The following is a 24,357-nucleotide window of genomic DNA, read 5'->3' on the forward strand; positions in this document are numbered from 1 at the left end:
ATAACAGCAAAAAATAAGAAAACCCTAAATCCCCAATTTTCACTCAACTGTGCACGATATGACAGAAACCCTAGAATACCCAATTTTTAAATTCAGAAATTATCAAACGGAAAGAAAGCAATTAAAAACTATTTTAAATCAACGTTTTCAATCCCCAAAATTTATAATAATAAAAAAAACCCTAGAAAACCCTAAATCCCCATTATCAGTCAACTATTCATGTATTGACAGACATCTCAACAAACCCATATTTTAAAATCAAAAATAACATACCTGTTCAAGCTTTAATCAACAAAGTTATTCTCAAAGGCCCACCACCACGGTCACCTTCGTCGTTTCTGAGTTGGAAGAATATTCGATTCAGAAGCAAATAAATTTCTGTACTTTTTGAATTTCACATTTACTCCCAAACCACAACTCTCCAACTACTTAGCGCGGGTTAATTAATGACACGTCAGATTATAGCCACTGACAGACGGAATAATAGACGGGGTTAACTTTTTGGATTTAAGAGACCCATTCTGAAGGACTACGGGGGGTTAATTGGCCGTCCATTCACCTTAGGGTCTTATAAATTCTTTCAGTTTGACCCTAGGGGCTAATGTGAGCCTTTTGCCTTTAATTAATTAGTAACCCACTCTCCAATTAAGGTGCCACGTCAGCATAGGGGTCTTTTTGTACCGGTTTTGACAAGTTCAGGGTAAAACTGATCCTGTTTTCTCAATTTGGACGTTTTTGATACTTTGTGCCAAGTTGAGGGGGTAAAGTGATCCTTTGTTCTCAATATATTTGATAAAAAAGAAATCAAAATAGTAAAAGACCGTTTTACCCGCAATACATTTCACCAAAACTTCCACAAAAAATGGATTCTTTGTTCCTCTTCTTCTCCTAGTTTGTGTAGCTGTAGTTTCTTTCTAGGGTTTATTCCATGTCAGGACCAATCAAACACCATGCCTAACAATGACATCTCGGTGAGTTAGTGAGTTATAACCGAGTCAAAGCCAATCAACTCATCCCCAATTTTCATTTCAACATATTGTCATGCAATCGAACAAATCATCATCTTCTCCATCATCCAAGTCCAGGTCTCGCAAGAAACACAAAAGACTCGATGCTATTTGTGAGAGGGTTTATAATCAAAATCATAATCGTAATGGTGAGTCTGAGTCAGCCGCAGCAGCCTCTTTGGAGCTACGTCGTAGCTCACGAGCACGGCGAGCTCCGGTTGTGTTAGATGTATCGCCTCCGCCTGCGAAAAAGCGGAAGAAAAAGGCGAACAGTGTTGTTAATTTGAGCGGCGGTGGTGTTGGTAGATATAGTAATAGTTATAGAAGTAGTGGTGGTAGTTTAAAGAGTGCTGGTAAGAATGAGGATGATGATGTTGAGGGAAGTGATAAATTAGGGTTTCTGAATGATGCATCATCGGAAGGATGGACTTGGAGATCGAGATTGAGACTGAGATCAAGGAATAGAGATATGAATAGGAATGTGAACGTAGAGAGAGGTGAAAGTAGTACGCATCGGAAACGGAAGCTTCTTTATGATGATGATAAAGAAGTAGACGTGGTGGGAAGTGAGGAGGAGGAGGAGGAGGAGGAAGAAGGAGAAGTAGAGGAGGAGGAGGAAGAGGAAGAGGAAGAGGAAGGGGAAGCAGAGGAGGAGGAGGAGTTTGATGATGATGACAAGTTGGTGGTTGTGAAATTGAAGAGGCTGGGGAAGTTGAAATCGTTAAATGGTATAGGGAATGAAATGAGTAATGATGAAGTTCGTGTGAGGGAAAAGGATGAGATTGAGCTGGTGGAGGATAAGGTAGAGCAGGGTGGAATGTTGGATTTGGGTGGTGAAAAGGACGAGGAAAATGACGTGGAGGTTCTGCAGAATAAGATTGATGATAGTGTGCCGGTTTTAGTTGATTGCGAAAATGGTGAGGAAGTCGTTGATGTTGATGTTGAGAAAGAGGACAAAGAGAGATTGGATGGTTTCGAAGTGGAGAAGAATGGTGATGAATATGACAATGTTGAAAAAGTGGAGCAGAGTGATAGAGAATTGGATGAGGTGGAGAGTATGATGGATGTGGATAAGAAAGCAGACATTGTTGAAGTTGATGAAACTTGGATGAATGAGGTGCATGATCCTAATAAGGAAGTAGATGATGTTCAAGTCGATGATACTTTGATGAATGAAGTAAAGGATCTTGATAAGTCAGGCGGTGATGTTGAAGTTGGTGAGACTCGGATGAATGTGGTGGATGGACCTAACAAGGAAGGAGATGTTGAAATTGATGAAACTCTGATGAAGGAGGCGGATGATCCTCATAAGGAAAGGAGAGTTGGGGCAAAGGGAAGTCCCAAGGAAGTTGGCAAAGATGCGAAGACAGACAAGTTAAAGCATGATCCCCTTACACTTGGTAGGCCGCGAGTTAAACAGGGGCGATGGTGTGGTTTGTGTGGGTGTGCTAATGATGGTAAGCCACCAAAAAGGTTGATGCAAGATGCTAATGACAGTGATATTGGGGCATATAGTGGTTCATCAGCTTCAGAGGAGCCAAACTATGACTTATGGGATGGGTTTGGTGATGAACCTGGATGGCTTGGCCGCTTATTGGGTCCTATAAATGACCGTCATGGTATTGCCGGAATCTGGGTTCATCAACACTGTGCTGTATGGAGTCCAGAGGTGCAGTGTTTTCACCTAGCTTTGCTTAAGGATATTTCTATTTATTTCTGTCTTATATTCTGTTGGTTAAAGTATCAAACGTTTCTTCTACTAAAAGATTTATGTACAAAATTTTATCTAATAAGCATTCGACGTTCCATTTCCTTTTTTATGGCTAAGAGATATGTATGCAATGTCAAACTGAGAGTTATAATCTGTATGTGGTTTTTTTTGTTAGAAGTGGTTAGGACCTGTGGTGAATCACCGGCAGTCCTTGGTTGTTGAAACATTTCTAAGGGGAAAAAACTTGATACATTAATGACATAGGTTATTATCTTATTTCTGAAACAGCATCTCATAAATGTTTGAAACAATCTCATAGATGTTACTATGTTCCCACTTAGAATTCGTTTTTAGGTAAATATAACAAGCATGCGTATGCATGTATAGAAAAATTAATAAGTTCACTCTTGATTTTATTTTGGCAGCGCTTAGGAAAGCTTGTTTAGTTAGAGGTGGAACTCATTATTAGGCTGAACATCATTAAAGAAAGTTTTTATAAAATATGCCATTTAATAAGTTTTTAATGTAAAAATGTTACTTTGTTCCAAGCCTTGTTGTGCTTTCTGCAGTCTTACAGGCTGCATGAAAACAGATTCCGCTTTGTTATTTGTATTTTCATCTCCTCCCACTTGGAATTAGTTTATTACAATCATCACAAGAATGCATATGCATGTATGGATAATTTCATAATTTCATTCGTGATTTTATTTCGACAGTGCTTATAGGAAAGCTTGCTTGAGAGGGGGAACCCATTGTAAGGTTGAACACCATCAAAGCAAGTATAAATAAAATACACCGTTTATTAAGTCTTTAATGTTATGAAACAGTCTCCCCTAGAATTGTTTTGATCTTATGAATGAATTAAGAGTGTGCAATGGAACAATCTCCCCTAGAATTGTTTTGATCTTATGAATGAATTAAGAGTGTGCAATGGAACTTGAACTCATTATTGAACATGTCATGCTCTACCTCACTTAGTTTTTAAATCTAGAATGTTGCTCTATGATGATGTCCTGTAGTCTATTAGTAAAATAGTAAAACTGCAACTTTTCAGTGGAAGTGCATGAAGTTTCTATTGTCAAGTAAGATTGACAAAGAAAGAGCTATAGATTTAATGATTTGTGTTAGAAGGTCAGGTTTGATTAAACATTAAGAAAACTCAGTTGTGTGACTTGGTGAAGCATAAAGTGCTGTATACATTTTCTCTATGATACTGGATTTTATTTGGCACTGTAAGCGTAAAATGCTTCGGTTAGTGAGGATCAAAAGGTCACAGTAACAAGGTTGATTTTTTTATTTATTTTGCATAAATAAAAATCCAAGATGAACTCATGAAAAGATTAATTTCTTCAAATCCATGCTGAATTCTTTATGAAGAACTTAACTCTATCGAATACGCTCTTTGGCATGTTATGGCTATTAGATGCGTCATGTTTGCTGGATGCAGAGTGGTACTTATTGGTGAAAATAGCTGTACTTCCTCATGTGTGTGAGTGTGATGGTTTGTTGTTGGTCTAGGTGTTTGTGATCCTTTGCAATGATTTAGCTTATCCAATCTGCTAAATAATTGTGAGGGGTCAACACTGTATTATCTTTAGTCTTACATTGTGATGGAAGATATTTATAGGTAAGCAACAACCTACATTGGTTGTGCTCATTTACTTCTGTTTGTCTATTCTAACAACTTAAAATCCATATATATTTGACTGTAAAATGTGGGCCTAGAAGAATTTGGGGTTTTCATCTTTTTTCTTCCATGTTGACTCTTCAATTTTAACTCTAATTTGCAGTAACCTCTGTTCATTTGGATTTCTATATGCAGGTTTATTTTGCTGGTTTGGGTTGCTTAAAAAATGTAAGGGCTGCACTTTGTAGGGGAAGAGTATTAAAATGCACGCGATGTGGAAGACCAGGTGCAACTATCGGATGTCGTGTCGACCGATGTCCAAAAACTTACCATTTGGTATGTTATTTTTAATATTCTATGCAAAGCAATTTTTTTTTTTAATTATACTGTTTTGTGTAATTACAATGCAGCTACTTGTAAGTTATTTAAATTCTTCTTTCCTTGCTTCTATATTTGCAGCCTTGTGCCCGAGCTAATGGTTGCATTTTTGACCATCGAAAATTTCTTATAGCATGCACGGATCATCGACACCTGTTCCAACCTTATGGTAATCAATATTTAATGCGGATAAAGAAATTGAAAGCCAGGAAATTGAGACATGAAGTAAGAAAGCGATCAAATGATACTTTGAGAAAGGATATTGAAGCCGAAGAAAAATGGTTGGAGAATTGTGGGGAGGATGAAGAGTTTCTGAAACGTGAGAGCAAGAGGCTTCACCGTGATTTGCTGAGAATTGCACCTGTGTATATTGGAGGCTCTGATTCTGAGAATGTAAAACTATTTGAGGGATGGGAATCTGTTGCTGGGCTTAAGGATGTAATACAGTGTATGAAGGAAGTAGTTATTTTACCGCTTTTATATCCTGAGTTCTTCAGTAACCTAGGGATTACCCCTCCTAGAGGTATTCTTCTGCATGGCTATCCTGGAACAGGTAAAACTCTTGTGGTTCGAGCCTTGATTGGTTCATGTGCTCGTGGTGATAAGCGGATTGCGTATTTTGCTCGTAAAGGTGCAGACTGCTTGGGGAAATATGTTGGTGATTCAGAGCGGCAGCTAAGACTCTTGTTTCAAGTTGCAGAGAAATGCCAGCCTTCTATAATATTTTTTGACGAAATAGACGGCTTAGCACCTTGTCGCTCAAGGCGCCAAGATCAGACTCACAGCTCTGTTGTCTCCACATTGCTTGCTTTGATGGATGGCTTAAAATCTCGAGGTTCAGTGGTGGTGATTGGAGCAACAAATCGGCCTGAGGCTGTTGATCCAGCATTGCGTAGGCCTGGGAGATTCGATAGGGAAATTTACTTTCCACTGCCATCAGTTGAGGACAGGGCAGCCATACTTTCACTTCATACGCGGAGGTGGCCGAAACCAGTAACTGGATCTTTACTGCAGTGGGTTGCAAGTAGAACTGTTGGTTTTGCCGGTGCTGATCTACAGGCTCTTTGCACACAGGCTGTCATTATTGCTCTGAAGAGGAATTTCCCTTTGCATGACATGTTATCTGCTGCTGGAGGGAAAGCTCCTGGTGCTAGACGTGTTCCTCTTCCATCTATTACAGTGGAAGAGAGAGATTGGTTAGAAGCTTTAGCTTGTGCTCCACCTCCCTGCTCTCGTAGAGAAGCAGGAATTGCTGCTCATGATTTGGTAGCCTCTCCTCTTCCTTTTCACCTTATTCCATGTTTGCTCTATCCATTATCCAAGCTGCTTGTTTCCCTCTGTCTTGATGAACGTCTCTGGCTTCCTCCTCCTCTTTCTAAAGCTGCCGTGATGGTTAAAAGTGTGATTATTTCCAATTTAGAGAAGAAGAATCTCCCTAACAATCAATGGTGGTTCCATGCTGATAATCTTCTTGAAGAAGCCGAAGTTGCTGAGGAAATTCAGAAAAGGCTTTCTGGTTTATTAATTGAAGAGGATAGCTATGCTTGTTCTTATGGCTCTGCTGATGAAAAGAATGATTATGGTATGAAGTTTGAGCCTTCTGTGCATGATAGGGGAATGAATACCAGCCTGTCCAGAAGTATATCTCTTGCATCAAAAAAGAAATCAGGATACCGATTATTGGTTGCTGGGGATGCGAGATCTGGACAGAGGCATGTCGCTTCTTGCGTGCTTCAATGTTTTCTTGGGAATGTTGAAGTTCAGAAGGTTGATCTTGCTACAATTTCGCAAGAAGGGCATGGCGATATAGTCCAAGGGATTACAGGCTTATTAAGTACGTTCTGTTCCCCTCTCTCTCTTTCTCATGTACACATTCATACTCAATGGCATACTGTTTAAATAAGCAAATTAAATAAAACTAAAAAGGACAAGAAAAATTCTGTATTCTTATTCTTCACTCTTCGAGCTGCATGTCATCAATGCTTCTGTGTTGGTGAAGATTTATATTCTCTGTGTCAGGAAATTTATACTCTTTCTCTGTCAGAAAATTTATAATCTTCACTCTTTGAACTGCATGTCATTAATACTTCTGTGTTGGTGTAGATTTGTACTTTTCTCTGTCTGTTAGAAGATGGCTTAGTTCTTTGTAAATGACATGAACACTGAAATATCGATAGTCTAGGATTTATTGGCTGGGTGTTTAGCATGAAATCGGTTAATAATATGTTGAATAAAACTTATTTCCACCTCGTCTTCAAGCATCATAACAAATAAGGTTGCAATTTTGTTACACAACAATTAAAGAGTTCTGTAATCCTTTCTGTGTGATTGATTTATAATTGAATTGAAATGTGAGTCTGTCCTTTTGCATGGTTTGAAGGCATTCTGATTTAGCATTCTATTTCATTTAAAATCCGTCTAATGCTAAGAAAATGGGATTCATGGGCAATTTCTCCCATCTGAGAAAAAAAAATCAGTTCTTGCTACTAAATAAATGTTTATGCAGTTAAATTGTACAACCTTTTTAGTTAGTTTTCAATCTTTCTTAATGATTTCCAGAGAGTGGCTTCACCTATTTCCTGTTAGAAGGTTGGTTGATAATCCATTAAATAATCACGTGTTTGGTTTCTGGTAAAACCAAGTTTATTTATCAAGCACCGACTCATTGATTTAGGTTTCCTTTAGTCTCACCATTTCCATTAACCATGCAACAATAACAATTTTTTGAAACGAATAACTACTACTGGTAACTGATTGTTTGTGCTGCTTGGGGAGGACTGCATGTTACAACATACCTGCCTGAGCCTAACCAGGGAAAGGCAGAAACTCCATATACTGCTTGGGCATTCCTGCGCACTTGCATTAGTGCATATTAATTATGCTCTTCAGAATAGGTAACTTGATATCCTCATCATCTAGCTTTGATGGGTGATCTACCATTTGGAGGTTATGCTGGCTGTGGAAATGATTTTTTTTTTTTTTTACATTGATCCTTCCTGCACCATCTTCCTTAATATCTATCCTATTTTTCTTCAGCTATCTTAGATAGATGTTTTTGTGGAACTAACACGACTGCTGCTTGGTGTGCACGAGGCCTTTATATATATTTCAATGAAATGTAGCTAAGTAATTGGAGTGTTCATGCAATTTTGGCTTTATCCAAAGTAGAAGGTTATGTATATGTTTAAAATTAGGAACATTTCCATCAGTGGTGTCTGTATTCTAAATCTACTAGTACTATTTAAGTGTCTATACTTTTATTTCTTTTACATTAGTGTTTTAACTTTTCAAAAGTATATCAAACCAGTGCTTTTAGTCGTTTTTCGATCAATGGTGTGCCAATAAGACAAAAATGAGTTCTACTCTGGTTAAGTTTCTGTGTTATTAGCAAATAATGATGGCAGCGTGTAAAAATGGTACAGTGTATATGTGAAATTAAACTGAAAAACTATATTAGTCAATTATTGTTGACCTTATTACTAGTCCGGTGATTGGAAAAAGACTAAAAGCACTCATTTTATACACTTATAAAAAAGCTGAAATATTAAATTAAAAGACTAAATTAGAAATATAAAAAAGATGGACACTAATATAGTATATGATATAAAGTTCAGACCACCACCGAAAATTATTCCTTAAATTACCTGTGTTATTTAAGTTTCTGCATGTTGGTAGTCTTTGATGAGACATGTTGACATGAGCTTTAAGTCAAATTTGCTACAGTTGTGGATAAGAAGCATTCATGAATTCTCACTTTCATATATTACTCTGGCAGTGAAATTTGGTAGCTTACAATCATTGGTGATATTCATGCCAAGAATTGATTTGTGGGCTATGGAGGCTTCTCATCAAGTTACTGAGGAGAGGAATACATCTTCAATTGACCAACCTTCTGAGGCAACAGAATGTAGTTCGACACCTATTCAAGATATTGGAAAGGAAAATGTGTCTGAGAAGAAAGAATCTTGTTCCACATCTATTGATGGCATTGAAAAGAATGACGAGTCCTTTGAAGATCAATGCGACGAATCTGAAATGCAATTGCCTCAAAGTGCCATCCTAACTGCTTCACATGCCTGGTGCTCATTTGTGGAGCAGGTGGAATATATATCTGTATCAACATCCTTGATCATTCTGGTACGTGTGTTTTCTGTTGATAACAGTAGCATGTTTTTGTGGTTGTTAAATGTGCACTTTACCATACAGATGTGGTTAGCCTGTTTCAGTCTTTTTAATTTGATTAATTGGCATGATTGAGTAGTCTTCCTTAATGAAGCTGTTGCCTTTGTGGTCTTTACCTTCTTAGGATGATCAATGGGTTTACAATTTATAGGTTAAGGGCTCACGCTTATACTTGGTACATATAGCAAGATGAAGCAAGTGGACTAAGAAAAAAGAATAGGATAGATGTAGGATTCACAAATTTGTATCTTGCTCTGCCAGTCTACTGTCTATTATTCATTTTTTTCTCTGATTTCCTTTCCCTACATTTTCCTATTGCTCGAAACGGTACCTTAAAGTTGGTGATTTGGCTATAGGGAACAATGTACTTGGTGAAGTCTAGTTATACTTCCTTTCGTTATGTTTTGACATTTTTTTCATTGATTTATTTGGATAACCACATTAGGAAATACAATATGATTGCCACTAAGATAGAACACACTGGCTTTTCCTTTGATATCTGTCATCTTGAGCCCAAACTCTACTTATGGTTCTATAGATCTATTAGCTCAACTCGAATAAGCCCTTGAAGAAAAAAACCTATAAGCAAGTTGTGATGCTTGATGCATTTGATTAACCTGTGCTTGCATGTTCCGGGAGATAATTTGATAATTAGAGATCTTAAGGCTTGTAATTTAAGTTAAAGGATTGCATGGATTATGATTGATATGGGGTTGATTTCGATTGATGTTCAAGGGCGTTAAATATGAAAGTGTTTTTTGAAAGATGAGATTGTAACATCCCACATTGAAAAGTGTGAGGATGGTTTGAGTGGTTTATAATGCTTTGGATTCAACTACTAAATAAACTTGGGTTAACCATTTCGCGCCAGTGGTTTGGGCCTGAAAGTTAATTTGGGCTCCGACTCGGGTGCTTTGTGGTGTGCCAGGCCTGGAGGAGAAGGGGGTGCTGATGAACCACAACACCCAACTGGACTTGAGCCGAGTTGCGACAAGGACGTCGCGAATTTAAGGGGAAGTGAATGTAACATCCCACATTGAAAGTGTGAGGATGGTTTGAGTGGTTTATAATGCTTTTGATTCAACTACTAAATGAACTTGGTTAACCATTTTGGGCCCGTGGTTTGGGCCAGTTGAATCTGGGTTGTAACAGAAATGGTCTAGTGCAATCTGGGACAAAAATTACATATAAGATTTTGGGCTGAATTTTAGAGACGAAATGGTCTTTGGTGCTGAATTAAAGTTGATTATATTGAAATTAGGGAGTTTTGGGTGGCTTGCTTTTCTACTTGGGATTATCTTTTTTCTATTTGTTGTGAAGTGAATACAAAAACAACCAAATAACTTACCTCTGCAACTTTCTCTTTCTAGCAATAATCTCTAACACCTTGAACTCTCATACTATCTTATGTTAAATTACATATAGATGTAAATTTCTTATTAATCCTAACCGTGGTGATGATTAATTCCAATGCTTAGAAATCACCAAAGAATTATTTTACCCATGAAAGAAATATAGTATTACTAGACCTCATTAAGGACCAATTGGAGTTGTGATAAAGCTTTATCACAAGAAAAAAAATCATGAAATCATAGCTTAGTTAAATGGAAAACTATTGATAAAACACAGCCATTTACATTGAGAAAACTAAAGTAGGGGAGTGCAAAAACCAAACCAAAAATATAGGTTCAGTTTGGTTTTTAAGCTGTTTGGTTTTTGTTTGTTGAATGAGAAAACCAAAAATAAATTGAACCAACCAAAATTATTTATATTAATTTTTTTAATTATATAACAAATTATTGATATGGTTGAGTGACACATGACTCTTATATCTTCCAAAGGTCCAGTTTCGAATTTCAAGGTTAAAAAATAAATTCTTGTTTGTTTCTCAATATAAATGTTAAACAAAATAAATTCATTGGTGGGATTCTAACCCAGGACCTTAAGGAAGGTAGTAAGCACGCTGCTGTCTACTTGGCTTACCTCTTCATTTGTTGTATTTATGCAAAATTTATTATATATATAAAAAGTCAGAAAATCAAACTGATTTTTTCGGTTTGGTTTTAAGTTTTATTTTTTTGTACTGAACCCACCGAATTCATACACTTAAACTTGAGCTTCACTGCACCTGCTTTTCATTTGACTAAAATTCCCTTTTCTATAGGGATAGGTAAATGGCTTTGAACCAGGTTTCCAGGTAGAATATTTCATGTCCAACCATGCAATTCTAAAATGTATTCTATAAACAAGTTGTGTGGCAAGTCGTCACGTGTTTTGGCTAGGACTGCCAGTGCCAACTGTATATCATCAGAATGTTGAGCAAAAGCGGATCCATTTTTCTATTGGGAGCATTATATCTGCTTCTTTGTTGATGTATTGGATTATTCATGATAACATGTCTTGTGAGGGATGCCTAACCTATATTGTTTTTTAAACTTGTAGTAATGCAGTCTTTAGTCCTATCATTTCCTTGCAAATAATTATACTCTTGTACCCTACTTTTCAATAGGCTACGTCAGAACTTCCATTCCTGGAACTCCCACAAGAAATAAAGCAATTCTTTGCAAGTCCCATCTCAAATAGCAGTAAGTTGACTACTGTGGAGTATGCAATACCTCGATTCTTGGTGCATATTAGAAAGGATTTTAACCGTGATATGGTCATCAGTCTTGCTGCTGCTAAGTTATTGAGGGATATAATACAGCTCCGTGTTTTATTACTTCATCAAAAAGCACATATCCGTACTTCATCTGTTGACTACAAATTTTGGGATTCTAATCAAGCATGTTGCGACACAGGATGCCATAATAAGAATAATGGCTCTGAAGAAGTCTCTCATGATCATTCAAAAGTTGCACCACCACCAAGTAATAGAAGTTTAAAAGGAAAATCAAACTTGCTATTAGCGATATCCACATTCGGCAATCAGATTCTTAGATTTCCTCATTTTGCTGAACTGTGTTGGGTCACATCAAAACTGAAAAAAGGACCTTGTGTCGATGTGAGTGGACCTTGGAAGGGCTGGCCTTTCAATTCATGCATTATTCGACCGGGTACTCTGGATACAATACCAGCTACTTGTAGTGCGGGAAATATTAAAAGCAAAGACAGGTATGGCTTAGTCAGAGGTTTAGTTGCTGTGGGTTTGTCAGCATACAGAGGTGTATACAAGTCGCTTAGAGAGGTCTCCTTTGAGGTAAGGCAAGTTCTTGAGCTTCTTGTTGAACAAGTGAATGAAAAGATTCGGGCTGGGAAAGATCGACATCAGTACATTCGTCTCTTATCACAAGTTGCTTATCTGGAAGACATGGTTAATAGCTGGGCACATGCATTGCAGAGGTACTATTGGCAATTGTCACTTGTATGCTTGTAGCTTCAATTTATATGCAGATATCTAACAAATTTTATTTTATTTCAGTTTAGAAGTCGACAAGCTAATCAAAGTGACAAATGCTATTCACATTTCCCCCGAGTTTCAAAGCAATCATGCTTCTCTAGATGATTTAATCCAAAATGAGCAATGCAAAGGAATTGCATCAAATAAAAGTGCCAATGGATCTGAATGTTTGCAAAGCTGTTCTGTGAAATTTGTTCCTCAACATGTCGAATTGAATGAAGTTGAAAATATTATTGACCATTCCAGTTGTGATGATAGAAATGTTCTTTCAGAAGAATTTTCTGCACAGCAGATTGTCCATTGCGACCATACCAACTCAGATAAAAATATTCAAAACTCAACATGTGATAACCAGTTGATTGATAGTAATGCAGATGAACAGAATGGAACTACTCTCGGACAATGTGAGCTGGAAAATCCAAATACTGTTTCAGTTGGCGCTGGACTGGACAATGGATTCTTGAAACATTCTAATGAATTTGCTGCAGTCACAGAAGTTATCCATTATGAAAATGGTTTCTCTGGCTCAACTAAACAATGTACCAACAAGTCATCTGGCCTCATGGAATCCTGCGAACAGATCGAGGGAGTGGCTGCAATGGACAAGGAAGCTAAATGCATGGATAATCAACCCAATTGTGATGAGCTTCTAGGAGATGCACACTGTTCTTCGGTCAAAGATACCAGTCATTGTGCTGATTCCGGGGTTGTGTGTTCTTACATCTGTTGCTCTGGATGCCTTTCCATTCTTCAAAGAATTATTCAGAAAATCCTTGTTCATAAGTGGGAATTAAACAATAGCTATTGGACAGCAGATGATGTTCATGATGTTGTTTCATCATTGTCTATGGATCTTCTATCAGCAGTCAGAAAAGTTGACGTTGGAGGTAATTCATATAATGAAAATCTGAGATACGGGAATCCTGAACTTTTTTCTGAATTTACAGAGTTGCAAAGTTGTCACTGCCAAAGCTCAGATTCGGCAACAGAGTGTAGTTGCCACTCTTTGGAAAGGTGTGCAACTACAAAAGCAAGTGGCTCCCTAGATATGCAGTCGGGTATGGAACTGGAATATAATTTCAGAGATGGCATCTTGATTCCTGTAGATTCTAACAAAAATGTTTCTTTCCATTGTAAATACGAGACTTTTTGCCTTTGTTCTACTATAAAGTCAGTAGTAATGATGATGCAGCCTTCTGATTGATATAATATCTTCGCAGCATGGATTGCCTAGCTCTTTTGCAGAATTAGGTGTAAATGATCATATTCAAAAGGTATAAAGATTCAAAATTTTGTCTTTAGTATGGCTGTTTTTTTTCTCTCTTTCCTTGAGCAGCGGAATTTTAACCACAGGGAAGCCGAGGACCCTTCTGCCATAACTGAGGTTAGTAACTTGTCAACTTCTTTTATAATCTCACTGCACTTTTTACATGTTTCTCCATTAAATAAGTTGATTTATAATTGTTGCTTTCTGATCAAGACCTTTGTCTCTACCCGGACCCGATGAAAAATATGAGATCTTTTATTGCTTCTCTGCTGCTTTGTGTTTGTGTTTTACGGGTGATTTGTATTACGAAATTGGGTTATGAACGGGTAAACAGTGTTAATAGTTTTGAGCTTGGATTAATTGGGGTACTAAGAACAAAAAAGGCGGATAAGCTATTTTGTGGATTTTGTTGTGTTTTTCTGAGAAAAAATTTACATTTCTGATAAAGAATCCATGTTCCACATTGAACTGAAATTCAAATAGTATCTAATCTTATGATATAAATTATATAATTTTAAATTTGTGTAAGCTGTAATGTTTTTGAAGTGAGGATTATTTTTAGTTACAGTTGATCTCTTTAATAAACATTTTTAATTATTCAAAAATATTAAGTTATTTAATAGGTGGTTTCAAAGGTTATTTTGGTTTTTATGCGCTAATCATGTGGAAAAATTAATAATAAAAAAAATAAGTGATAATTAAAAGAATTTTTATCACAAATCCTCATTGGCTTGTTGTAAAAATGACGTGGCACAACGGTTGCGTCGGAGAAACACTCCCAAGAAATAGGCACTAATGTGCATTCATATTTTGATTGAAATGAGTTCTTACAGATGTTTAAACTAGTGCAAACTGATGCAGTTCCAGTTAAGAGTTCAGATAGGTCCAAATCTGGCATATTGCATAGCATTTGGAATTTTTTTAATTATTATTATGATTTGATATCATTCTACTATGATTAAAACACATTATTATTTTAAGGTAAAATCAATCACGAGCCTCTTGTATTTTACCAGTTTTATTCAGAAAGCTTCTAACGTAAACTTGAAACTTTCAGGACCTTTTATTTGTTCAATTTTGACTTGTACATCCTTTTGCTGAGACTAGAAGAGAAAAACTTTATACGTAGAAGGATTGGAAAAAAAACCAAAAAAGGACCTGGAAAAAAATAAAAAAGGGCATGAAAATTAAAAAGCAGATAAGTAGAAATTAGAAGAAGATATTTTGGGAGGCTTTTTAAATAAAAATGATAAAATACAAGGGTTTTGTGGATGAGTATAGCCTTATTTGTATTATCATTTAATATAATATAAAATTTAATTAGCCATTGAAAATTATACTTAATTAGATGGATGCATTTTGACCCCATCCAAAGTCTATTTAGTTGCTAAATGATTTCATATGCCACTTAATATATTTGATAGAAGTAGATAAGAATTGATGTACCTCAGTCTCAGCCTGTACCTCCATATCCAACACCATGCTGTGATTAGCCATTACATACTCTATGTTCATATTTGTCTTTTCTCCACCCACCACAACATCATCCGTCGGACAATTAGTATATGATGTTCCGAGGAGTAATGAACAGCCAAATCATATCTAATTAGTTAAAATTTATTGAAGAAGCAGTGTCAAATCAAGTTTATATGTGAATCAAAAATCAAAATTTGATTAAGATATTTCAACAATAAAAATGGAATCGCTTAATTAGTATTTTATAGTATCAATAAACTTGATAAAAAAAAAAATAAGAATAGCAGAGTTATCTGATGGGAGAAAAAGAAATATCCTCTATCACCCTTCCCCTAATCTTAACCTAACATCCCTATAACCTAAAAGACTATAGTTGTCCAATTTTTTAAACTTTTATTATAATTCATTTGAATTTTAATGGGTTATTTACGACAAATATATTTCAGTTCTTTAGGTTTGTCGTGCATCGATCTAGTATTTTTGAATTCTGTCAAGCGAATCGCTAGTTCATCATTCGAACGTTTTCTTTAAAATCACTATTGAACGTTCTAATTCCTTATCACTATTAAATTTGTCCAAAAAAAAGTGGTGTGTCCACCTACTTTCTCATTTTTAGTGAATATGTAAATACAAAATAAAAAAAAAAACAAAAGTGAAAAATGAAGTGCAATTTTAAAAGTTGAAATTGTAAATCAGTTTTATTTAAAAGGATAACTAAATTTTTAAAAGAGGTGAAACATATATTTCTTTATTTTTTTATTAGCATAATTTATTATGTGAAAATTAGACAAATACCTAAGAAAATAAAATATTAGTATTTTTTAATCCAAAAAATTCAACTTTATTTTTATACTCCAGCGTGTTTACTTTTTATTTTTTTACTTTGCTATTTTGTTTTCATAATTTGCCGCTTTAAATTTACACTCAATCTTTCTTTTTTTTTTCTTCTTCTTTCAATTAATTCAAACAAAATAACTAACAATTCAACAAATAAATTCAAATTTTTTAGCTCATAAAAATTAAATAGATTGATTTTTCTGATTCTATCATCACTTTTTAAAAATTTATCATGGGTTTCAAATTTAGTTTTCGATTCGCTCGAATTTTTAATTCGTAATTAAATCGCTTCAAATTCAAATCCAACGATCATAACTTTCTCCAAAACAGAATAAACTTTGAATTATTAATTTATTTTTTCTCATTAAAAATATATTAAAAACAGTTTCAAATGGTTTCAAACAGTTTCAAGTGGTTTCAAACGGTTTAAAGCGGTTTCAAACAGTTTTAAAAGGTTTCTAAAACACAGTTTTGCTATCATTTAAAATAACATTTATAGAATGGTTTCAAACAATTTACAAGGATTTCAAACAGTTTCAAAAAAAAAAACAGCTTCAAACAGTTTACAAAAGGTTTCAAACAATTAATAAAGGTTTCAAACAGTTTCAAAAAACATAATTTGCAACCTTTATCTAAAAATGATTTCAAATAGTTTATATACGTTTCAAACAATTTACGAAGGTTTTAAACAGTTTCAAACAACTTTCAAAAAATTTGAAAATAATTTACAAAGGTTTTAAACTGTTTCAAATGGATTCTAAAAACAGTTTCAAACATTTCATAAAAAATTAAATTAGTTATAAAAACAGTTTAAAACAATTTACAAAGTTTTCAAACAATTTATAAAATTTCAAACAAACAATTTAAAACGATTTCTAAAATCAGTTTCAAACGGTTTACAATAGTTTCAAACGTATGAACAAAATCAGCAATAAAAATTGACAATTAATACATAAAAAGTAGAAAGAGGGAGAAGAAGATCTAGAATAAGAGGATATGATAGTGGCGATGGCGGAATATTTTGTTGCTTCAAATTCTTTGAGACGAATACGATTAATTTTTTCATCAGTGATTTCTTATTTGTTTCAGATCTTTGATTATTTATTTTATAGATCGAATATAGTAGATAAATTTAGATACAATTTGCTAAAAAATTCCATTGAAATTGAAAAAATGAGAAAAAAAATTACAGAAAAAGATGAAGAAAGAGAAGAAGAAGAAAGAGGAGAGCAGAAAGAGAAAATAAAGAGAAAAATAAGGTGTGTGTATTTTAAAGAAGGGACAGTAAAATACTAATAAATTAAATTTAGTTGAGAGTAAAATTAAAATAATAATAAAATAAGGTAAAAAGATAAATTTTCAAAAGTGAGGTGTTCATAGCAAATAAATTAAAAAAAATGAATTTTTTTATTGTAAATTCCTCTGTTATTTACAGTATTCCTCCAAAGTTCAAGGTTCTTCCAAGTACCACAATATAATGGAGAATCAGAAGATTGAGATTATCATAATGGGTAGATTTTAACTTAAGTTGTTGACATTCAATTTATGGCTTTATTTAGGTTAGATTCATGAGTTAAAAAATTGAAAGGGATTAGTGACGTATCGTTAGAAAGAGAACAATAAAAAAGTTAATGAAGGGATAAAGCCTATAGAACACGATGAGCATTTTATGAAAATGGCTAAGGCTGGTGTGGAAGCGAGTTATTTTGATGTTTATGTTAAGAAATTAATTGTTCGTGATGTAAAAACTTTGTCCCTCGTCTTGTTATTGTTATTGAAAAAATTACTGATGATGAACACAGTTGTGGGGTTCCAAAACAAATATGAAATCCAAAGAGCAGGGGTATTATGTGTTGGGTTTTCTAGGTTTATAATGCAACAAAATTTTAATTTTTTTAATCAAAAACTCAAAAATAAGTTCCATGTAATTGACAAATAGACATTGTTATATAAAGGCCAAACTCATCTAGAGGTCCTTGCAAATTATCCTTTTTTTTTAGAGATCCTTATACTTCATTTTTATATTATCAGAATTCTCTATTTATCTATTCTCTGTTTTTCAGGTTCCTTTTGTGCTTTTTCAAGTCTTTTTATGTGACTGGAAGAAAAAAATTGTAAGTAGAGTGACCGGAAAAAACTTAAAAAGGACCTCAAAATTAAAAATAGATAAGTACAGAGACCAAATAATATAAAAATGAAGTATAAGAACTTTTGGAAAAAAAAGTGTAAAGTACAGGACCTCTAAATGGGATAAGTCTTGTATAACTAAAACTTACCGAATATCGAACACAACAACTATGTAACAAGGAAGAGAGGTGGTTCACTTTGTTGATATCTTGCCTCAAATCAAAACGCCTAAAAAAGAATACGTCTTCTACGAATATCCACACGAATAGACTATTTCAAAACAAGTGCTTGTGTGTTAGCACCTTTGCGTCTCAAAGCAATATCAAATTATGTGATTTTAACTAATTTCGAATTACGGCTATTGTTTTTATTTTGAAAATGACACTCAAAATCCTAAACTTAAGTGTGTATTTATATGTATACAACATATTTAGAATTTATTCAAAAACGTGTTTTTCAATTCAATTGAAACACTACATTTTTATAATCTTTTTTAGTGTGCGACCCAGTAGGTTCATATAATGTTAGCAGTGGGCATGAAATTCCTATTTTGGCCCATAAGTCATAAGCAGATTCTAGCAAGACATTATGACTATCCAAGTTATATGTATAACGATTATCCAACTTAACCTTTTACAATAAATGTTTTAATCTCTTTATCTTACGATATCTGAATTGAATGTAATAAGACATAGAACTGCAATCCTTATATTTATCAATCATTTGTTTCCTAATCCCAAGTGTAATGAAAATGACAACTCTTTATCAATTCATTTAGCATGACCATACATTTCCTTCAGTCTATCTTTTTAAGGGCCCCCACAGATATCTAACTCAACTAAATGAGAGACAAATTTCTTCTTAGTCACTCACATTTTCCGCATAGATACTTTTATTCCATTATTCTATTACATACAATGTTAGAATGTAGTAAAATATGAAATAGATATGTGGAAATCTATGGTCATTTCAAATTCAAAGGATTAGATTAATATTACTATAATGAGAATTACTTATGACAATATATGTAGTATTCTCATGATGAGTCATCCAGTGCGTTATTTCTCAAATAGCACCTATAATTTGACTTAATAACTCATATACATGATTAGTAAAATATAATCATCAGTCAATATCATACTAGTCTTAATGTTTTATTAAGACTAGGGACAATTTGAATATAACTCTTTATTAAACCTAAAAGTGCTATTATCAAGTGATGATCTTAGAAGAATTAACCATTCAATCAGTTTATTATAACATAAAATGATAATGAAAGTGTGTACTTATTAATAACAAAAATATAAAGTTAACATTGTCAAACATGATTGGCCTAGTGCATATCGATAACATTATGGGTGGGGGTAAATCTTGTCTAATATTTGCTTACCAGATTCTGGTGGCCCGATGTTGCTTGAATATTACAGTATTGAATGGAAACCTGGGGACCTGGTGAGGGGAAGTCCGAGGGGCCTAGTGAGCAACCATTTGAGGACCAACCTGAGCATGCATTTAAGGGCGATTATGAAGGGAAAAATGAGGGGCCATTTAAGGGCCACAATGAGGATCAAAATGAGGGGTAAAATGAGGAGGCAATTGAGGTCCACCATGAGGACTAGACTGAGGGCCAAAATGAGGTGCCATTTGAGGAACAATCTGAGTGGAAGCATTAGGAGAAAAATCTGGAACAACTTGAGGGGCGAAATCTGGAACAACCTGAGTGGCAGAACCAGGAACAACTTGAGTGGCAAAACTAGGAACAACATGATGAGCAGCCATTTGTGTACGAATTGGAGGAGGCATTTGAAGGACTCTTTGATCATGTAGTAGAAGGCATTAAAAATATGCACCATTTATTGTAAAACCTGACTATGTCATTTCGAATGATTACGATGATGATCTGTTGTCAAAATTGAGATTAATTAATCAACTGAATGCAAAGACCCAAGCTGGACCAAGTGCACAATATGATGTAAAGGTTGAAGACGAAGATGGTGTGCCAAAAACGAATGTAGGTGGAAGATCAATACGTAGATCCCAAATAGAGTATGGGTCTATTGGGGTAGACAGAACCATACACCAGGGGGTTGATGAAGTTAACTCTGATTATATTACATATGATCATTACAAAATGGCTTCATATTCTAAATAAGGAGATAGTGGGCATAAATTTAATATGTTTGATGCTTAGAGCGAGGAAGACAATCCACTTTCACAATTGGAATGTTTTTTTAACTAACGGGGACCAATTTACAAAAGCTTGTAGGTAGTGGGGAATAAAAAATAGGTATCAAGTGCATTTTCCCAAAATATGAGAAAACCATGATGAGAGCCAAGTGCTACGAAGGTTGTGGGTTTTGGATTTATGCTTCCATGTATACACCTTTCTGAGTCCAGAGGCAACACGTTCCAAGTGAAGTCATTTTAATTGGAGCACACTTGTGCAAAAGGAAAATTAAATTTCCACATCACAAGTGCTTACCTGGCTGATAAGTATATGAAATAGTTCAGACTTAATCCTAATTATGACCCACAAATTTTTTTAACGAAGATTCTGGAGGAACATAAACACACCATCAGCCAACAAAAGGCCGGAAGAGCAAGAATCACGACTTTAAACAAATGGGAGGGTGATGAAGATCATCCATATGCAAAGATATATGACTACAAGACGGAGGTGATGATAAAAAATCTAGGGAGCATAGTTGAGTTTAAAGAGCCCAGAGGCAAGTTTACGGGGATGTATGTTGAGAATAAACCCAACTCGTAGTAAATCCGGAAGTCGGATATCGATCCCACGAGGAGTGAATCTTAGAGCGATTGACGAGAATGAATTATAGTTGTATTTCAATTTGTTTAGCGCAACAAAAATTGGATTTAGATTCAAGAATCAATTTAACACTAATAATTCAACTAATCACCAATTTGCAACTAACAACTAGAATTGACTATTAATTTAACAATTGTAAAAGACTCAAAGCGATTAACTATAAATGAGAATTCAAATGATAAACGAGGTTTGAAGGTCGAAAATCCACCTAGGTCATGCGTTATCGGGGTTCGGGTCTAGGGTCATAAAACGAGGGCCGAGCGTTTCTAAATCGCAACTCCCGCTCTCTCGAGCCTCAAAGAGCTACAAAATCACGACTAATCAAGCTTAACCTACTTTCGTAGCACTAAACACAATTAGGGTAATTACAATAAATCACAACCCAAAGGCCAGTTAATTACTAACCCACTCTCATGGTGTCACTAATTAAGCATCTAATCAATTCTTTCCAATTAACAAACCCTCTCTCAAGGTGAGTTTTAATCTAACAACAATACTTAGGTAGCTAATCTAAGCAAGCCTTAAGAATCATTAATTATAACATCAACACAAACCCTAACCCTAACCCAATCATGCCTTAACTAGGATTCATATCAACCCCCAAACAAAGGGGGGTTTAGCCACTCATGCTTAAAGCAACACAAGCAAACAATGAATAAGAACAATAGAGCATTAGAAAGTAAAGAGGGGTTACCTTAATTATATGAGTAGAGCAATAAACCGTAAGAGATAATGAAGATCCAATAATACTTAAGCTTGCAATAATAATGAAGACCTTGTTCTTACAAAGCAATAAAAGCTTCAAAGCACCAACAATGGTGGAAGCTATGGAGCACTAATTTCTAAAAAGATTCAATCTATTCTAAGAGAAGCAACTTTTCAAAAGGAATAAAAATCTGAGTATTAATTTCTTGACCTAAAATAGAGATAAAGTTGTATTTATAGTCTTACAATTGAGGAAATAAAATCATCCTAGTACAAGTTGTGTCTAGCCAAATGGGGAAGTGGACCTTGAGCCTTTGATCCATTGAAAGAAAGCTGGGATCCTTCATTTAGTGCATGTCTCGGATCGAGACACCTAAGTTGAGGGAGTGTCTCGGTCCGAGACGATAGTTTATGGGCATTCTGCCCATCAGTTCCTTGTGTCTCGGACCGAGACACCTGTGTAAAAGGGGTGTCTCGATCCAAGACAAGGCAAAATGCCTTGTTTCCTTGATCGTTTCGCTTCTCGGCTTCCCTCGCTCCTTGTTTTCGTCGATTCTTCCCATATTTGATGCGAAAATGCTCCGCAATGCTCTCAAACACCTGAAACGCTCACACATGCAAGGTATACAAAATACTAGAGAAAGCACGGTGAAACATAGCAAAAGAATGCGGAAAACAACTCAATACATAGGAGTATTTTACTCCTATCAAACACACTAAACCTTGCTTGTCCCCAAGCGAGAATGTATTAAAATGTAACTCAAAATAACACACTTGGCAATATTGAGCAAGTATCAACAATCATATTCCCGAATTAAGAATGAACAAATGCAAACGTCGAGCATCAACAACTATACGCAATGCAAACAAATGATCAATGTAGTTGTAATGACCTGTTCCGGAGACAAAGAGAATACAATTGCATTAGCCTAAGGTTGATCTCAACTACTCAAGCTTTCACCATCATCTACGGGACATGCGAATATTTGATTTAAACAAAAACATTGGGCGATTTGTCGCAAATCAAACTTAAGCATTGAACAAAGGCATTAAATTCCTCACAAGGTGTCACTCTATTCACACATGTGTTTAAAAGCAAAGAATTGAAGCACACAAAACACGAAACTCTCATAGGTTTGCTCATACTCCTAAACTCCACTACTTAGCTCAGTGATCGACAATTATCATGTGGACTTTATTCGGGTTGTAACGTGGCTAAGGGTTGGGGTAGGTCAAAGTTGATATTTTTAGGCTAAAACTTGACTTGAAACTAGTTAGTAACATTACTCATCATCTTGAGTTAGCTTGGTATTTAAGCACAATTGAACTCTTTTTTGAACTTTTATTACATTCTAATGCCTTTATTTCTTTTTCTTTTCTTGCATCTCTATTTTTGCAATTTTCTTCTTCTTTCTTATTTTTTTTTGTATTTTCCTTTCTTTTCTTTCTTTCTTAGGCATATAATTTGTCTTTTAAGCTAAAGTTCAAACTATTTTGTTTTCTTCAAGCTACTACCTCATCCTCCTCACACTAGTTCTCAAGTCAAGTTCGGGTGTTTAAAGTGGAAATGGAAGAACGGAATTAATGAGTGAGTACGGTAATATCAACAAAGGTCTAGGCCCAACTTGTGTTTTCTAGAGGTAAAAGGGGTAGGCTTAAAAGTGGTCTCTAAAAATGGTTACACCTAGTGCCACACTCATTTAATCATCAATCACTCAACAATGCAATCTCGAATGGACACCGAGCAAATTCTAGGAATTTCGGACAAAACGACACTCACAATAATCAATTAGGCTCGAAATGCTCAAGAATAAATGTGGTGTTGTGCCTCATGCTTAATTCCTATGTTCTTATGCCAAATCATGCCCAAAATTTAAGATAACACAAATTTTTCAAAATTACCGCAAGTCATGCATCCGTATTAAGCTAAACCGTCATATTCGAGAATCAACAACTAAAGGTCAATTTCACCACTATCCCTTCGCAATATGTCATCCCAATACACATCTAATTAAACAAGATTTGAGAATAATTGTTTAGGCTAGAAGCATACATTATGACATTCAATCACAAGAGATAGCAAAAGTTGATACATTTCAAATAATTGCCAAATTCACTAACTTTTACTAACAACATTTCAAGCTTGATACAAGAGTTTAGTGGAGGCGACTCAAACATCCTACAACTTACTAGACTCAAAACGACACAAACATAAGGAAAACACACCAACATAAAGCGATAAATAAACACACAACATAAAGCAATAAAGATAGAGCGAGATACAATTTCACAACCCTCCTCACACTATTTCTAGCTTAGTCCCTAAGCAAGAAATAAAATAAAAGCAAGAAATTGTATGAGATAGAGTTAGAAAAAACAAATCTCGCTAGTCAAACGCCGGTGGATCCAGAGATGGTGTAGGTGAAGGATAGCGTGGCCCTCCTTGGGCATTGAAGTAATCCCTTAGCTTTTCCTCTTGTCGCCTTTGGCACTCTTGAAGCCTCTTTTGCCTATACTCCATACGCTCCCACATTTTGCGTTGGTCCTCCATGAACCGAATTTGCATTGCGTCAAAATCACTTCCTCCTTGCGAGACATTCGGAGCTGGAGGCTCCCATTGCACTCCTTCGTGAACATTTCCGCCTTCGGCACTAGTTTCGGCCGCTTCTTTTCCTTTCCTTCTAACCGGCTCTTTCGGCCTCCTTGGTGCCGGTTCCTCTCTAGGCGATCCTTGCATCCGCTCCGGAATTGGTTGCCCCGGATGCCCGGCTTCCCGATTGTCCCTCTTGTACTTGCCAGCCACCTTGCCCTTG

The 24,357-nt window shown here is 35.4% G+C and overlaps 1 protein-coding gene across 3 annotated transcripts; it reads left to right on the forward strand.

The window, feature by feature from the left end:
• Nucleotides 1-800: 800 nt before the first annotated feature.
• LOC126667814 (uncharacterized) lies at nucleotides 801-13,836 on the forward strand. Of its 3 annotated transcripts, XR_008790139.1 has the most exons (8): nucleotides 801-2,676; nucleotides 4,541-4,681; nucleotides 4,805-6,557; nucleotides 8,499-8,860; nucleotides 11,415-12,244; nucleotides 12,324-13,576; nucleotides 13,656-13,686; nucleotides 13,783-13,836. XR_008790139.1 is itself a non-coding variant. In XM_050360900.2 (6 exons), exons 1-6 carry the CDS (start codon nucleotides 1,042-1,044, stop codon nucleotides 13,504-13,506), a joined length of 5,904 nt encoding a protein of 1,967 aa, XP_050216857.1. In that variant the 5' UTR covers nucleotides 801-1,041; the 3' UTR covers nucleotides 13,507-13,601. The 3 variants fall into 3 exon arrangements, 1 of the variants encoding a protein (XP_050216857.1); XR_008790138.1 differs by having other exon boundaries at nucleotides 13,656-13,836; XM_050360900.2 differs by lacking the exons at nucleotides 13,656-13,686; nucleotides 13,783-13,836 and having other exon boundaries at nucleotides 12,324-13,601.
• Nucleotides 13,837-24,357: the final 10,521 nt, after the last annotated feature.

Source organism: Mercurialis annua, linkage group LG2, assembly GCF_937616625.2.
Source record: "Mercurialis annua linkage group LG2, ddMerAnnu1.2, whole genome shotgun sequence".
In the NCBI taxonomy this organism is placed as follows: domain Eukaryota; kingdom Viridiplantae; phylum Streptophyta; class Magnoliopsida; order Malpighiales; family Euphorbiaceae; genus Mercurialis; species Mercurialis annua.

Bases quoted from the DNA above. Each gene is read 5' to 3' on its own strand.
- LOC126667814 (XM_050360900.2), top strand. From the start codon at position 1,042: ATGCAATCGAACAAATCATCATCTTCTCCATCATCCAAGTCCAGGTCT. The intron at 4,682-4,804 runs GTATGTTATTTT...CTATATTTGCAG, and splicing joins GTCCAAAAACTTACCATTTG to CCTTGTGCCCGAGCTAATGG. The intron at 8,861-11,414 runs GTACGTGTGTTT...ACTTTTCAATAG, and splicing joins CAACATCCTTGATCATTCTG to GCTACGTCAGAACTTCCATT.